Source organism: Dreissena polymorpha, chromosome 8 (assembly GCF_020536995.1).
Source record: "Dreissena polymorpha isolate Duluth1 chromosome 8, UMN_Dpol_1.0, whole genome shotgun sequence".
Lineage (NCBI taxonomy): Eukaryota > Metazoa > Mollusca > Bivalvia > Myida > Dreissenidae > Dreissena > Dreissena polymorpha.
In genome coordinates, this window is record NC_068362.1 from 99699422 (window position 1) to 99715163 (window position 15742).

At 35.7% G+C, this 15742-nt stretch overlaps 1 protein-coding gene across 8 annotated transcripts; it reads right to left on the reverse strand.

The window, feature by feature from the left end:
- Positions 1-6709: 6709 nt before the first annotated feature.
- On the reverse strand, positions 6710-15506 carry LOC127841571 (glyoxylate reductase/hydroxypyruvate reductase-like). 8 transcript variants are annotated; one of them, XR_008031113.1, is made up of 4 exons: positions 15089-15506; positions 12569-12739; positions 9069-10609; positions 6710-8925 (listed from the first exon to the last, which is right to left on the reverse strand). XR_008031113.1 is itself a non-coding variant. In XM_052370492.1 (3 exons), the coding sequence occupies exons 1-3, from the start codon at positions 15294-15296 to the stop codon at positions 10011-10013; spliced, it is 978 nt and encodes a 325-aa protein (XP_052226452.1). In that variant the 5' UTR covers positions 15297-15506; the 3' UTR covers positions 6710-10010. The 8 variants fall into 8 exon arrangements, 1 of the variants encoding a protein (XP_052226452.1); XR_008031117.1 differs by having other exon boundaries at positions 6710-8409; positions 8990-10609; XR_008031112.1 differs by having other exon boundaries at positions 6710-8844; positions 8990-10609.
- Positions 15507-15742: the final 236 nt, after the last annotated feature.

A 15742-nucleotide genomic window follows, 5' to 3' on the forward strand; every position in this document is an offset into this window, starting at 1 on the left:
GAAGGCACTGAAGTTGTTCGCTGTTGTCGTCCTTGATTAGCTTGTGCGCATTGCACAGGCTAATCAGTGTGCACCGGCTAATCTTATTTGACATGCATTAAAGCCCGTTTGCCCTGAAAGCAGCCAATATGTACAGATTTCAATGATAAACACTCGACTGGCCAATGTCGTCTTACAAGCTGGTAAATACACTCACTGAGTAGTAGAGCAGACGCTCCTAAGCAATCTTATCTGCAGTGCAGACAGGCAGCGGTAAGCGTTCCTAGCATAGTGGGTTACGCTTCTTAGCGTAGCTAAGGCTTCCTAGCACATACTGATTTGCAAAACATGGTCTGTTAAATTTAGTCGGTCGCTAACGCGACGATCTAAAAACGATATTTTACTTTCGATCGTTTTATAATACACATGGCCAAGATCGACTTTAAGCTAGCCTTTGATCATAGATGATATTGTGAACGAAATGCTCGCTTTCGGCAAGTCAATCCGATGTCAAACTGACATTTAAAAACGTTTCTAAGTTGGGACCATGAATAAGCGTTGTCGATTCCAAAATAAATTAACTCTTTATGCGGCGTCTCATCTGGGTCTGCGCTGTTTGCGTAAAGGACGTAATATATTTTAAAATATTGTAAATATAGAAATAAATATACTAGACGTCCCTAATTTTGGATATAAATTGATCCAATTTAGAAGGATGGGAGAGTCCACTAGGCATAAATGGGTTAAAACGTTCCAACGAGTAAGTTAGTCGTGACAGCGAGTCAGCTATGTCGTTCGCGATAAGATAATTGTCTTTATCTTTTTCTTTGGAATGGTTATCCTCCTTTAAGCCCGTCTGCCATCGCACGGCCTTGACATTATATCGCATTTTGGTACAAAAACATCCGCACTGTTATCTGGATCAAGGTTAAACTTTTATAAACAGTAACGAAAACATGCAAAACAGCTGCGTACGTTTACACGGACTAGCTGCGAAAGGGCATAGTTTGAGAAATGTAAGGCCATTCAATTTGGTAATCTTAGCAGTGAATTTATCAGCCATTAAAGTAACAGTACTACTCAAAATCAACGAAAATTTCGTACAATATTTCGTAAAATAAAGCTAAACAATTAAAAATCATTGTTCTTTTTGGAAATTGCCGAAATTTCAACACCAGGTCTGGTAAAATAGATGTTTGTGGATACAAAATGCTCGTTAGCATAGGTGCTTGCACCTATGCTTAAGGTATATACCACATTTTGAAAATCCATATCGGTCGGTTAACCTTTCTGAAGCCTTACCTGATCAAAAATCAGACGAAATATCTATTTAATTTAGCATATGGTAATTCTTACAATTTTTTGGGGGGAAACGTTTTTCTAACGTTTTCTTCCAAGAATATTACTGACACCGTTTTTAGTGAGTTTTTCTAAGACCGTTTTATGTAAAAAATCTTCTTATAACCTAGAACAAATTTCGTTCGTAAAACAATTCTATTCTTGTTGATAGTGACCTCACACCTAATTTAGATCTATATGGGATCCCAATTTCTATTTCCTTCGTTTACTGTTCTGTGAGAGGTCAAATGTTTACATAACTGAATTAATAAGGCCCTGGTTAAAGTATATGGAACATTTCATCGGTTAATTATAAATAGAAATTAAAACATATTCTCAGCAGGAAGTGGGGCATAAAGCACTTTTATTCTTTGAAAATGTGTAAAAAATGGCGGAGTACGATGAATGTTTTCTGATTTATGACATGGATTCTGACGTGCCTTTCTATGGATTTGATGAAGTAGAGTTTAAAAGTAAGAGATGTGTTAATTGAAGTTAAAATGTTTTACTTTGAGCCAGAAATTTACGTTACGAGTAGAGTTAACGGTTTAAATGTGGCATCGGATTTAATGGATTCGCGTGAATTCTGGACGAGTGCTGTGTCTGTAAAATATTAAATGGAAAGCTGTAAATGTATCAAGTCGGAAAAGAAAACGGATGGTTGCATAATGGTATGCGTGAAATAATGTAATTCTACGTATTTATTTTCATAGTTATGTCATTTTGTAACCATTCACATTCGTCACTATTTGGAATTCCCGTTTCTAAAAATAGAGCATTTTGTTAACAAGGGGGGCGACTCGTGATGTCAGCAATCGTTAAGGCTACAATATACTAAATAATCGAGTCATGAAGGGCTGTACTTTCTAAACAAATCATCATATTTTCCTCGAAGGCATGTTGTACACTTTGTTCTGGTTTTATCGTTTGGAGATATTGATAGGGGAAGCATAGGTGTTCACTACTTAATCCCTGAAATAGGATAAAGTTGGAGATTAAAGTAAAAAATGGCACTGCAAAAGGTTACAATCCACTAGAAAACGGCCGAAAAAGGCGCAAAAACAGTCGATTTTGATTTGAGTCGAATTTGTTTTTGGTTTGAACATGACAAATCTTTTTTATTGCTTAAATCGATTCAGCTAAGAATGCCCGTCAAGAAAAGGTATGGTTATGGGGGTCTCTTTGTGCAAAATGTTGTATTTATTTTCGCTCAAAGTTGTCGCTTTTACATCGAAACATATAAGGAAACTATTTAGTATATTTTGACCTAAACATTTACTTCAGCAGCATCTTCCCTGTATCTTGCAACTATGCTTTCAGCGCCATCGGCGCTCTCGTTTTTATTATGGTTTTAACATGGTACCATTTTAGTGTTCGTGTGTCGTATAAATAGATATATTCGCAGGAAATTAGCATTGAATCTATTGTGGTCACAAAAAAATAAAAACGAGCATTTTGTATCTAAAAAAATCTATGTAATCATATCACATTTATTTTTGTGTTGAAATTGTGGCTATTGCTATAAGGAATATGATTGTTTAGGTGTAAACTTTATTTTTCAAAATACATTACTAAATTTTAGTTGATTTTGAGCATTATAGAGACTTTAAATACGTAAATGTGTATTTATAATTTGAGACGTGTTCTGAGAAAACTGGGCATAATGCATGTGCGTAAAGTGTCGTCCCAGATTAGTCTGTGCAGTCCGCACAGGCACATCAGGGACGACACTTTCCGCTTTTATGACATTTTTCGTTTAAATGAAGTCTCTTCTTAGCAAAAAAAACAATTTAGGAGGAAAGTGTCGTCCCTGATTAGCCTGTGTGGACTGCACAGGCTTATCTGGGAAGACACCTTACGCACATTCATTATGTCCAGTTTTCTCAGAACACGACTCATTTTATCTTAATGATACATGCGCTTCTCAACAACTCAGGCGCGGAAGGACATCATAAACATTGAAATACACACGAGATCAAATAAGAATGGCTTTAAGCCGGCCTTTAATTCCTTTTATAGACAGACGTTCCACAGAAGACGATTTATTGCACCATATGTCGCTTTAAAACAGGTTTGCATATAAGTTTTCTTATTTAATCGTCGATGTACAAGTATGATACTGACCTTAGTAACCATGTGGTTATTGCAGTCAGAAACATCGTCTCATATTGGCTAGCGAATATGCCTAGAAATTGAAATTCATTGAAAACATTACACCAATATTTAAATATGTTGCATTCAGTCTGTGATATGGATTACCTGTGTTTTTATGATGCGTCTTAATACTATACCAAATATTTTGACGCATGTATGGTCCCTTAGAAAGTTACATTTAATTAAAGACCTTTCTTACTAGATTCAATTTGTAAAGACGTCATTTCCAACCCTTAGATACTGATAACAGCAAACAACATAAAACCTGAACAGACAGCAAGTTACTCGCAGGCTGTTCAGGATTTATTCTGGTCGCAAATTGTTACTTTGCTTCTTAAGAGGGGAAAGGGTTAATACTATGTCTAACTGGTTTGCAGTTTAAAGGGTCAACATCAGGTTATGTAACTTTTTTAAGTTTGTTGTAGGATAACATGGGTAGATATTCATTCAAGTATATTTTGAATCGATTGAATCTTCAGCTTTTTAGGGTTGTTAACGAATAGTGAAATAATAAACGTTCGGTTTTTATTATTCGAATACACTCGAATGATATGCACTAAGCATTAAAATCGAATATTCGATTGGAAAACTTGGATTTGAATACATTCGATTGGAAAACTTTGATTTGAATAATCGACCAAATTTTGAATATTTGTCCCCATCCTTTATTTTTTTTTTATTACTCGCATATGTATCCGGTATACATGCAGATATAACAATTCAAAATATCAATATACATTTCGCAATGTATTTGTTGTGATTACTGCATCGTGTCCGGGTTTAGTTACTAACTTATCCCCTGCTAGTTATGCATGAACGACTTAATCAAAAACAAAAATGTACTTGATCTTTGAATAGGATATGTGATCCGCTCGAAACAACATTGGTTATTTATACCCGGAAGTTTGGTGAACGCGTTACATTCGTGAATAAGCGTGAGGATTTTGGATTTTGTGCTCCATACCATTTTAACCACCCAATCATCTTAGATGTACATCACGTGACCCATTTTGGAAATACATTCACGAAAATGTGTATTAAAATACTCACATCCTCTGAAATTTTAAAACAAATGATCGCAAACTGTTTCTCTGGTTATTGCTTAAGTGTACCATTAGGAGCACAATATAATTAATTTCAATATTAGGTATTATACCGTGAGGGAAGCCAACCGCACCATGTTGACAATTCCTTTAAAGGGACCTTTTCACGTTTTGGTAAATTGACCAAATATAAAAATTGCTTCAGATTCGCAAATTTTCGTTATATTTATGATATTTGTGAGGAAACAGTAATACTCAACATTTACTATGCTCTAAAATATCCATTATATGCATCTTTTGACGATTTAAAAACCTTCATGGGCGGCGGGGTTCCCGTTCCGGTCCCCTTTGTGGCGTGTTTTTACCACCCATTATGCCTTTCTGGAAAGAATCTGTTCTATTTTTATCTTTTTTATGGCATTTTATAATAAATGCCCGTTTTCAATCAACAATATTGTGTTTGTTCTTTCCTTCAAGTCATACGAGTCCGTCCGGTCTATGACCTTTTCATTACCACCGAGGACAATACATAAAAAAAAACCTAAAATTATAAAGCGTTGCAACGCGAAACGATAGAATAATTTGGAGAGTTCTGTTGTTGTCGTTGTATATTGTTAAACTGCAATGATTGCTTATATATAGTATAAAATTTAATACATCCGGCATTGTATGGGCACTGATAGTCGAGCGGTCTAAATGATAGACATTTCACTCCAGGGGTCAGTGGTTCGCACCCTGTTGAGGGTTACTTTTTTCTTTTTAAATTTTATTCTTGATTTGTTACTGGAGCTTTTAAGATCAAATGTTTACATTTATCGATATACAACATTTAATGACAAACTTCAATACATGCCAAAATCTGTGAAAAGGCAACTTTAAATCCTGTTCGCTCTGACTGAAAATGCTTATTAGTCCCCTATCGATGAAACCGATAGGGGACTTATGGTTTGCGCTCTGTGTGTCCATCAGTCTGTGAGTCTGTCACACTTTTTCTGGATGCTGCGATAACTTTTAAAGTTCCTTATATTTGTTCATGAAACTTGTAACATGGATAGATGGCAATATGGACATTATGCACGTCATTTCATTTTGTTCCTACGTCAAAACTTATGGTTGCTATGGCAACAAATAGACTAGAAATACTGCTGAAAATGGTGGTTTTCTTGATCCTGCGATAACTTAATAAGTTCTTCATATTTTTTCATGAAACTTGAAAAATGGATAGATGGCAATATGGACATTATGCACGTCATTTCATTTTGTTACTACGTCAAAAATTCTGGTTGCTATGGAAAAAAGAATATCCTTACAATGGTGGAATTTCTGACAATGGTGGAGCCGGTAGGGGACTTTCATTGCTTGGCAATAGTCTTGTTTGTTCGTATTCGCATCGGACTCCCGATGACACCGGTAGACCATGTTTCTGTGAGATTTGGTGTTGGATAAAAAAATATGCAACTGTCTAAAGCAGCGAATTGAGCTTTTCCCTAATGGGCTTTACAATGGGACACACAACAACTTCTTGTTTATAATAAACTGTATTTTGGTATAAGGAACGGGCCGCAATTATAACAATACTAAACAATAAGCACAGATAATGAGTAACGATCTTAATGCTGGAATGGAGTCAGAATGATGACGCTATTATTATTCTATTATAACAATTTGTGTCATGCTTATGATAATAATGATATCCACAAAATTCACAAAACAAAGCACGGTTGTTGTTAAGTACAAAACAAAGCACGGTTGTTGTTAAGTACAAAACAAAGCACGGTTGTTGTTAAGTACAAAACAAAGCACGGTTGTTGTTAAGTACAAAACAAAGCACGGTTGTTGTTAAGTACAAATTTAACTTGGTGAAGTTCAGTCAAAAGAAATCGTACAACGCAGCACCAATATTGTAACCGTCACCCGTTCAAAAGCACACACGATGAGATTTAATTTTGATAAATTTTCAAGTTAGGTAAATTTCTTTTAATAAATAAATAAGAGTATAGATCCAAGTCAGAATAAATCAAGGCATGTCCAGACTATATGAACAATAGAAAGCATGCGGATTTCATCTGAGACGTGACACAGCGACCCGTAAAATCGATTTTTAATGTTCAAGATTCAAAGGTTTCACATTTCCTAATGCCCAGATTAATATCCGTTGTCCCAGATTCATTTCCGTGGCAAGATTACAAACATGATACTGTAGATTCATTTATTTTTGTTCACACACAATTTCGTGCATTCATAGAATATGGCATTTTTGTATTATATTAAATTGGTGGGTTTTGTATAGTGTCCAAATCAAGAAAGAGTTTGTTGGATTGTAGAGTGCGGGGTCGTGAGGACACACAAAAATTGACTTAAATTTGTGTATAAAGACAAATAATAATGGTTTCACAGTAAATGTTTTACATGTCCTGTCTGCACTGAAAGTGACCAATAATTTTGATATGTGATTTGATAGAAAGTATGTCCCCCATCCGTAATTGTTAACAATAATATATAGTTGTTTAAACAACACACAATATTAGAAATGCTGCAAGACAAAATGATGATGTCATGATGTAATACAAAACTCTTCTTAACATGTAATAAATAAACAACATTTTTTTAGATACAAAACACATTGCAACTGGAAGAACATATTCTTAAGATAAATCATTAGAAGGGATTAAAAATGTATACATAAGATACAATTTATAACAAGACATAATAAAACTAAATTAAAATGACGAGGCCATTTGCCTAAGGAGCTCAGCAAAGTACCTCACAAGTTTTTTTGGAACCACATGACACAGGTTCAATCTTGGCCGAGTTATCATTGGGACAAATGTTCTGATCAACTTTCCTTAAGTTTTGGCAATACATGTGGTCTTAAGACTTAAAAGAGTGTCCACTAGCTTTTTCTTTTATTTTACCTAGATTTTGACCCCTATTATCACGTTAAGAACTCAACTGAGATATCAAGCTTTCCTTAATATGACTAGTGAGTTAGTTATTGAGACCTGTGACTCAGCTTCAAACTCGACCAAAATATCATGGGGACAACTTTTTGTCAAGTTGAAAATTCAGCAATAAATGTGTTCAGAAGTTTAACTTTAAAGATTTATGATGCACAAAGGGTGATCACAAAAGATCTCAATCTTCAGCACTTAAAGCTGATTTAGAGGGCAGAGATTTGATAGGACACTCAATTTCCTCATTATACCATTAAATAATATGAGCCTTGCAGCTGCTGTGAAAAAGGGGTTTAAAGCATGTGCGTGAAAAGCCGTCCCAGATTAGCCTGTGCCATTAGCACAGTGAAATCAAATCTGTAGGATTGGAAATACATGACAGAAAAAAAGCAATCACAAATGCTCGACATGAGAACTTTGTGTTCAGGTGAGCTAAATGTTTTCCTTTTTTTATTGGATATTTAATTATTTATATACATGTAATATATGTCAACAACAGTACATAACATAGTAAAAAAGCATTAAAGCTGGTTTCATAAAAAAAAAAAATGTTACAAAATAATATTTCCTGAAAACATTAAGGTGGTCATGCATGTAAGAAAATAAACAGTTCTGATTTACACAATAAAATACCACTTTATCACATGTTGTTACAGATGAATGTTGCACATATACACATCACAGTTATGATAAATTATAGAGGATATAATTCCAGTTTAAAAGTAATTCTCGTATTTTGAACACAAATGATATGAAAGAATACAGTCAATACTGAAAACTAATACAACAAGGGCTGTTTGTAAAACATGCATGCCCCCCATATGGGCTCTAAGTTGTAGTGACAGCCATTTTGTAAATATGTTTTTGTCACTGTGACCTTGACCTTTGACCTAGTGACCTGAAAATCAATAGGGGTCATCTGCGAGTCATGATCAATGTACCTATGAAGTTTCATGATCCTAGCCATAAGCTTTCCTGAGTTATCATCAGGAAACCATTTTACTATTTCGGGTCACTGTGACCTTGACCTTTGACCTAGTGACCTGAAAATCAATAGGGGTCATCTGCCAGTCATGATCAATGTGCCAATCAAGTTTCATGATCCTAGGCATAAGCGTTCTTGAGTTATCATCCAGAAACCATTTTACTATTTCGGGTCACCGTGACCTTGACCTTTGACCTAGTGACCTGAAAATCAATAGGGGTCATCTGCCAGTCATGATCAATGTACCTATCAAGTTTCATGATCCTAGGCATAAGCGTTCTTGAGTTATCATCCGGAAACCATTTTACTATTTCGGGTCACCGTGACCTTGACCTTTGACCTAGTGACCTGAAAATCAATAGGGGTCATCTGCTAGTCATGATCAATCTACCTATCAAGTTTCATGATCCTAGGCATAAGCGTTCTTGAGTTATCATCCGGAAACCATTTTACTATTTTGGGTCACTGTGACCTTGACCTTTGACCTAGTGACCTCAAAATCAATAGGGGTCATCTGCTAGTCATGATCAATCTACCTATGAAGTTTCATGATCCTAGGCATAAGCGTTCTTGAATTATCATCCGGAAACCATTTTACTATTTCGGGTCAGTGACCTTGACCTTTGACCTAGTGACCTCAAAATCAATAGGGGTCATCTGTGAGTCATGATCAATGTACCTATGAAGTTTCATGATCCTAGGCCTAAGCGTTCTTGAGTTATCGTCTGACAACCACCTGGTGGACGGACAGACCGACCGACATGAGCATAGCAATATACCCCCTCTTCTTCGAAGGGGGGCATAAATATAAATAAAATGATAAAGCATTACTTGAATAGAAAATACATAAATACTATCTTGTAAAAGCTAAAATGACAAATGCAAAAAGTCAGCATTTTTTAAATAATGTCATTTACTTTACTTTGATATAAGTGTGTCATTCAAAAATGGGTCTTATGTCACACGTGAACATCATAGCTCAAGACAAGCCTGTGCAACTTAACTCTTTGCATGCTGGGAAATTTGTCGTCTGCTAAAATGTTGTCTACTGATTTTCTAAAACTAGCATTTTCTTAGATTTTTTTCAAAAAATACTATCAGAATAGCAAACAGTTTGGATCGTGATGAGACGTGTGTTCTGTTGCGTCCCATCTGGATCCAATTTGTTTGCAAAGGCCTTCAAAATTCAGTTCCAGCACTGAAAGAGTTAACAGTCTGGTCAGGAGATCAGCGGTCTGCTGAAAAGTCACACAAGATTTTGTGTTCTCATTAGCGGACAAGGTAGCTCCTGACAAGACTGCGCAGGCTGATCTGTAGCTACACTGGCCCCATATGGCTTTAGACATTTTTTTGCTCATAACATGGGTCATACTTCATATAAGTATAAGTATAGTAAATAGAAAATTGTGACAATTGGCATAAGCCAAAGAAAACAATTGCACCTTAGTTTCATGTGGTTAGTGATATAAAGAGGAATTAAAAAATTGACCAGCTTTGTTTGTATCGTTAAATTAATGAGATTTCCAAAACTCGGCTTGTTTAACATTTATTGCAGCATTAACGATATACGTCTCCCACAGCGACCTCTTTTAAGAATGCGGAGTGAATATTTTTTGCTGCTGTCTCAGACATTTGGTTCCTGGAATCCCACGTGTTGCTTCCCATGTGAGGCAAGATGATACATTTGGGATGGGACACCAACGGGTGGTCTGCTGGAAGTGGTTCCGGTTCAGTGACGTCTAAACCCGCAGCAAAAATCTCGTCGTTGGTGAGAGCGTCGTAAAGATCGTCATGGTTGATGACACCGCCGCGGCCAGTGTTGATGACAATTGCTTCCTTCTTCATGGCCTTGAAAGCCTCCTTGTTAAAAATGTGACGTGTCTGTGGCGTAAGATTGCAGCATATACAGATAATGTCGCAGTCACGAAGCAAAGTATCAAAATCAACAAACGTGGCCCCGACATCATCAGCGTAACTCACTTTGCAAACGTCATGGTATACAATGTTCTTGACCCCGAAAGGCTTCAGTCGGCGCGCCACTCCATAACCTATACGGCCCAGACCTAGTATGCCTACTGTGCGCTGGGTCAGCTCGATACCACACAGCCACATTGGCTTCCACTTTCCCCACTTTCCTTCCTTCACGGCAGCTACACCTGAATATAGACATAAGCTGCTTGATGAGCATGTATAGGATACCAACCTCAGCGCATACATTTGACTGGTTGCATTTAGCCGTTTTCACTTTGCATGATAAGTAGAAAAGGTTAAAACAATACATGCACATCTTAATGCCATGGAAGAATTGATCACAATTAGCAAAAGCTTGCTCAAATTTTCAGTTTCATATATCTGGGATACTAACATGTTCGTAGTCATCCTTAGATATAAGAGAATTAGAGCCCGCACTCGGTCAAACTGTTAATGTCATTAACACTGTGGCTATCACTCCCCTATCCTCCTCTATGTTATATGTGTATGACTATAACTGCAGTCTCTGAAAGTGCAAGTGTTCATAAACCATTACTGGGTGATAAGTCTGGGAATAATAACTACTGGTATTAGTGGCCAATGCTCCAATATCATGCCAAGTTTACAACTGGAATGGCCCTTGGGATAAGATATTTTCATTATCCAGGGAGGCTGCTTCTCTGATAGTTCTACCTAAAGCTGTTGACCAGATTGGCCATGACATTATTACCAAACATATTTTCATAACACCACAATGTCTTGAAAAAAGTGTGAATTTATTTCTGTAAGACCAACATAAGAATTCTACACATGTTCTTGTGTAAGAATTGTTATTGTTCAATAAAGATTGGTTGCAACATTTCATTAAAAAAATTAAGTTAGCAGAAACTTTGCATATATTATTGTGCAGCCTTTTCATATGGTAATATCCATTCACCCGCTGTAATATTGGGATGAATATTAGAGCTCAAAATGGATAATCATATTTTGTGAGTTGTGAGTGTTGAAGGTGAACGTGATTAAACTACAGGTAAATAAGGTGCATAAATGTAAAACCAGTTATATTTTTGCCCAACTGAAAAAAGTGCCTGTACCCTATCAATTGGGAAAAATTAGCGCAAAAACCCTGAAATTGGGAAAAAATGCATTGTGAAATCTTTCTATTGGGAATTATGTCTCTTTATAATTGCTTGGTGTAAATTGCACAAATCAATTTAAATATTCATTTAAATGCAGTTTGGCTAGAAGTGTTCAGTTAATGTGCTTTTTATGGATTTACTTGCTGATAATTCACTTTTGGAACAAAATTAACTAAATTTTCCTTCCTTTTCTATCAGAAGGCATTGGACATTTTGTAGTTTTTTGTCACAATTGGGAAAGTACCTTGAACAGGTAGTTTATAAAGAAGAAAAAAATCACTGAAAACCAACTTCATCCCATACATTTAAACATATATATATTATCGTAACATTTACATTGACACATATTGTAAAACAAATGTACAGGAAAAACAAGCAAATAATCCCTAGGACCCCCCATTTTTACCAAAAGGACCCATGTAAAGCAAATCATCGGCCAGAGCCGATTGGCCACCTTTAAAGCCCATAAACCCTCAAAATCTACGAATATTTCGTACAATATTTCAAAAAATAAAGTTAACACATAAAAATCAATGTTCCTTATAGCAATAGCCAAAATTTCAATTCCAGATCATGTGTTCTGGTAACATAGATTTAACAAGATACAAAATGCTCATTTATGTTTTCGTGGGATGATAATATTCAACAATATTTATGTACCATGTACCATGTTAGTGTCCGTGTATCGTATATTGTTCACGGGAAATTTAAATGGAATATATTATGCCAAACAAAAAATAAACACAAGCATTTTGTATCTGGTTAAATCACATGAAATTTCGGCTATTGCTTTAAGGAACACTGATTTTTTATGGGTTAACATTTCGATAAGAAATATTTTGCTAAACATTTGTTGATTTTAACTATTTATGTAACTTTAAATGTATCGTGTATGTAAAACTCTTATGCAGGCCCTGAATCATTTCACACACCCTATCTTTACACAAATTTCACATGAAAGTAACACTCTCATGCAAAGCCTGAGTTATATAATATTTCTCCTACCTTCTAGCATTCGTCGAGCAGTGAGTAGAAGCAGTGCAACCGTCAGCTCTGCCACACTGTCAGTAGACACGTTGGGGGTGTTGCACACACGTATGCCACGCTTCTTGCAGGCATCCACATCGATATGTTCGAAGCCCACTGACATCGTGGCAACCACCTCGAGACTTGGACCTGTTGGGAACAATCTTCATATTAAATTTGCCACCCAAATTGTAGTAACATTGAAAGTTGAGCCACTGCCCTGATAAACAAGAGATGTGTTTGTAAGAAACAAAATGCCACCTATTGCGCCGCTTTGAAGCCATAAATTTGACCATTAACCTTGAATGATGACCTTGACCTTTAGCCACTCAAAATGTGCAGCTCCATGAGATACACATGCATGCCAAATATCAAGTTGCTCTCTTCAATATTCTAAAAGTTATGACCAAACTTTAACCAAGGTTAAAGTTTTAGGAACGAAAAATACAATGATATTTGACCTTTGACCTTGAAGGATGACCTTGACCTTGACTTTTCACCACTCAAAATGTGCAACTCCATGAGATACACATGCATGCCAAATATGAAGTTGCTATCTTCAATATTGCAAAAGTTATAAAAGTTTAACCAAGGTTAAAGTTTTGTGACACACACATACAATGACTGACAGAATGACAGACAGACAGACAGGCCAATATACCCCTGATCTTTCGATCCGGGGGAATAACAATTTAGAGATACCACTTGACAAACAGGAGAAATAACATCATCATCTTAATGTTTAAATAAGGTGATTGGGAGTAAGTTCTTATTATTTACAAATACTTAAAACTTATAAGTTATAATTTAGAATAATATATCTCATAGATTCAAGATTTACTTCCTTATAATGGAAAAACAATGTTTTATATTTGTATAAGGACATACTACACATACACAATAAGGAAGTAAATATGTTAGTAACAGATACAAGGAAGAATGTCTCCTTTTTTGGCAAAAGCAATCTCTCACAACTACATATTGTTGCATATAACTGACTGGTTCCCCGTAACAGAGCGTTAATATTTTTAAATGTAATTAATTGTATTACGACTTAAATACATATTAGAATTGTACATAATATATATACGATAGGACCAAAGGCCTTAAGTCACTCATCTGAGAACCCAAGGAACTTGCCAATTTTGGTAAGCCTTTGTGATATTGTTAGAACCATTTTTGGAACTTGACCAAGATATATTCAGGGCTCAGTTGTTAACTTTGCCAAAGACATATTGATATTGCGAAGCTAGTCAACTCGTACCTTCGGCCAACTCGTACCCAATTTGGTCAACTCGTACCCGATTTTTGGTCAACTCGTACCCCCACTAGTCAACTCATACCCGAATTGGTCAACACGTACCCTCCTAAAAATTATTTATATATATCAAAGACGTGAAATATGTTTTTGTATATGTTTTTGATACAATATAGATAAATGTTATAAAAAAAATGTTTGTTTTTTTCAAAAGTAGACAAGTTCATTATTTTTCACACGTGTATAATTATAAAGGACGTGTTTGTCGGCGTTTTGTTTGATAAAATGTTTACTAATAACACCTTTATGACAACAGGACCGTCGGCGATTTGTTAAACAATTTGTTTGTCGTGCATCTAAAATGACACGCGCAGTAGTTGTTGGCATTTTCTTTGATGAAATGTTTGATTGTAAACACCGCATGATGACTTAACCAATTAAAGGTATGATCGACTTTGAAGTTAAAGGAGTATGTTTTTCTCACTTTTATATGAGTAAATCCCCAAATTACTATATAAAGGCTTTGCAGATTGGCTTTATTAAATTATTAATATCTTGAAACTAAATACGGACTCTGTGTTTTGTGTCTTGGACTTAATTTCATTTATTGTTTATATAATTTAAGTGTTTTGTTTAATTAATCTGCTTCATCATGGATGAGGGAGATAGTGACTGTATTTGTGTTTGTGGACATATTGTTTCCGATGAGTGTAAGGCCATTATGTGCGATGAATGTGATAGATGGCAACACAGACACTGTAAATCTGGTAAGTAATCCCTTTATAATTTTTTTAATTAGTTCATTCGAGAAACGGACCTCTATAGAAGCGTATATAAATATGAATAATATTTATATATACTTAGGTAATTACTTTAATTAGTCATATCGTACCCTGGTAAAAAACATACAAGTTATGTTAGTCTACGCCAAAATATAACTTTATTTGGTCAACTCGTACCTGCAATAAACATAAAAAACATCTAATGCATGCAAACACCCATCGCAATTTGTTTCCATAAAGAACAAATATTAAAAAGGTACGAATTGACCAATCTGAAAAATGACTAAAGTACGAGAGTTGACCAAATCGGGTACGAGTTGACTAGGGTACAAGTTGACTTAGGTACGAGTTGACTGTAAACCTGATATTGCTCTTCAAAGGGATTAGATTTTGGTATGACAAAACCTAATTGAAGTTTATTGATAGGGAGACTATACAAAAAGTATGAAGTTTGCTTACCAGCGGCTTCCAAAACAGCATCATCAATTGTGTCTGTCAACAAACAGAATAGCGCGTTTATCCCAGGTACATTCTGAAGTAACAGCTCTCTCGGAATGGCATCGTCGCTTTCGTTGATCTTGATTTCATAGCCATGTGATGTCAAAAACTCTATTCCAGGTTGTGGCACGCGACGGGTAACGTATATTTTCTTTTTATCCGAACTCATTGCTCTTTCCGAATTAAGAACTGTTTTAAGTAAGCTTTTGTTTTGAGTATAATCAAATGCAAACACCCTAGTTTACGGATTATCGGTTGCCCAATGAAGATTTTCGAGATGTTCGACCGATTTTCAAGAACGTTTCCTCATGTCAGTGGTCATCGTAACTTAAGGTCCTTCTTGCAAAGCGTCCTTCACCTTAGTATGCAATACAATTCATGACGTCCTTCACGATCCTCTAAGCTCAAAATGAGGCTCATGGCGGGGAATGCTTTACAACGGATTCTGTGTTGTCTTTCCGTCAAAGAAAGATAACTCGAACGTCCTTTTTTACCATAACGTTTAAAATTCTTTCCCATTACAGCCGTCCCTCTACTGATAAACTAACAAAACTGGACTTACACCAAAAGCATTTCCTTGTTTGTGTTATTGCTTATAATTATCTGTTCTTTTTT